Source organism: Bison bison, unplaced genomic scaffold, assembly GCF_000754665.1.
Source record: "Bison bison bison isolate TAMUID 2011002044 unplaced genomic scaffold, Bison_UMD1.0 scf7180017864263, whole genome shotgun sequence".
Classification (NCBI taxonomy): domain Eukaryota; kingdom Metazoa; phylum Chordata; class Mammalia; order Artiodactyla; family Bovidae; genus Bison; species Bison bison.
This window is the reverse complement of record NW_011494835.1, coordinates 7,742,263-7,742,904: the sequence shown is the minus strand read 5'-3', so window position 1 is coordinate 7,742,904 and position 642 is coordinate 7,742,263. Positions and strand designations below refer to the sequence as shown.

At 51.9% G+C, this 642-nt stretch overlaps 1 protein-coding gene across 1 annotated transcript in view; it reads left to right on the top strand.

Moving 5' to 3' along the window:
* The first annotated feature begins 527 nt into the window (after positions 1 to 527).
* The window catches only part of METAP1 (methionyl aminopeptidase 1), a 50,358-nt gene continuing 50,243 nt past the window's right edge, over positions 528 to 642 (top strand). Inside the window, exon 1 of the mRNA XM_010848349.1 lies at positions 528 to 602. Coding sequence (XP_010846651.1) covers positions 528 to 602 — 75 coding nt within the window. The remainder of the gene's footprint in view (positions 603 to 642) is intronic.

Below are 642 nucleotides of genomic sequence, written 5' to 3'. Positions count from 1 at the left end.
CCTGAATTGTAGACAGACGCTTTACCGTCTGAGCCACCACGGAAGTCCTAACAGATGACCTCTAAAGCTTCTTTCAATTTTGACATTTCATGATCAACACAATCTTCCCCTATTTACCTCTTAAACAATCAACTGGTATAATACAAAAAACTGTATTGAATATTCAGGAGTTGTGTTACTATCACTAGCACGTATTTTGCGAATGGAGGGGGGAGTGGTGTGAAAAATAAGAGGGCACGAGGGAAAGCTGACACAAAACCCAGCACACTTCTTCATTAACAGTTTCCGGGCTTCCTTTCTTTGTGAATGAGCGGCCGTCCTTAGGCCTCAAAGCAGACACTATCCGTAAAAATGGAGTTACTTTCCTTTTCCAAGGAGCTGCCGGGTGGACCAACACAGAAGAGTGGAGTGTCCTTTCCAACGGCCTGAGAGTACGGCAGACGTTCAGGACCCTGGGATCCAGTTAGTAGGCGACAACCGGGGATTTCTCGTTAGGCACCGAGAAGGCCTTTCCTAGTCGGCCGAGCATGGCCTTCTCCTCCGGGGGCCGGCTCGCGGCAGGTAGAAGCGCTACCGGGCGGACAGGCCGAGGGCTAGGCCAGGTACCCTTGCGGCCCACGTGCGCACAGGCGGCCGAGAGGC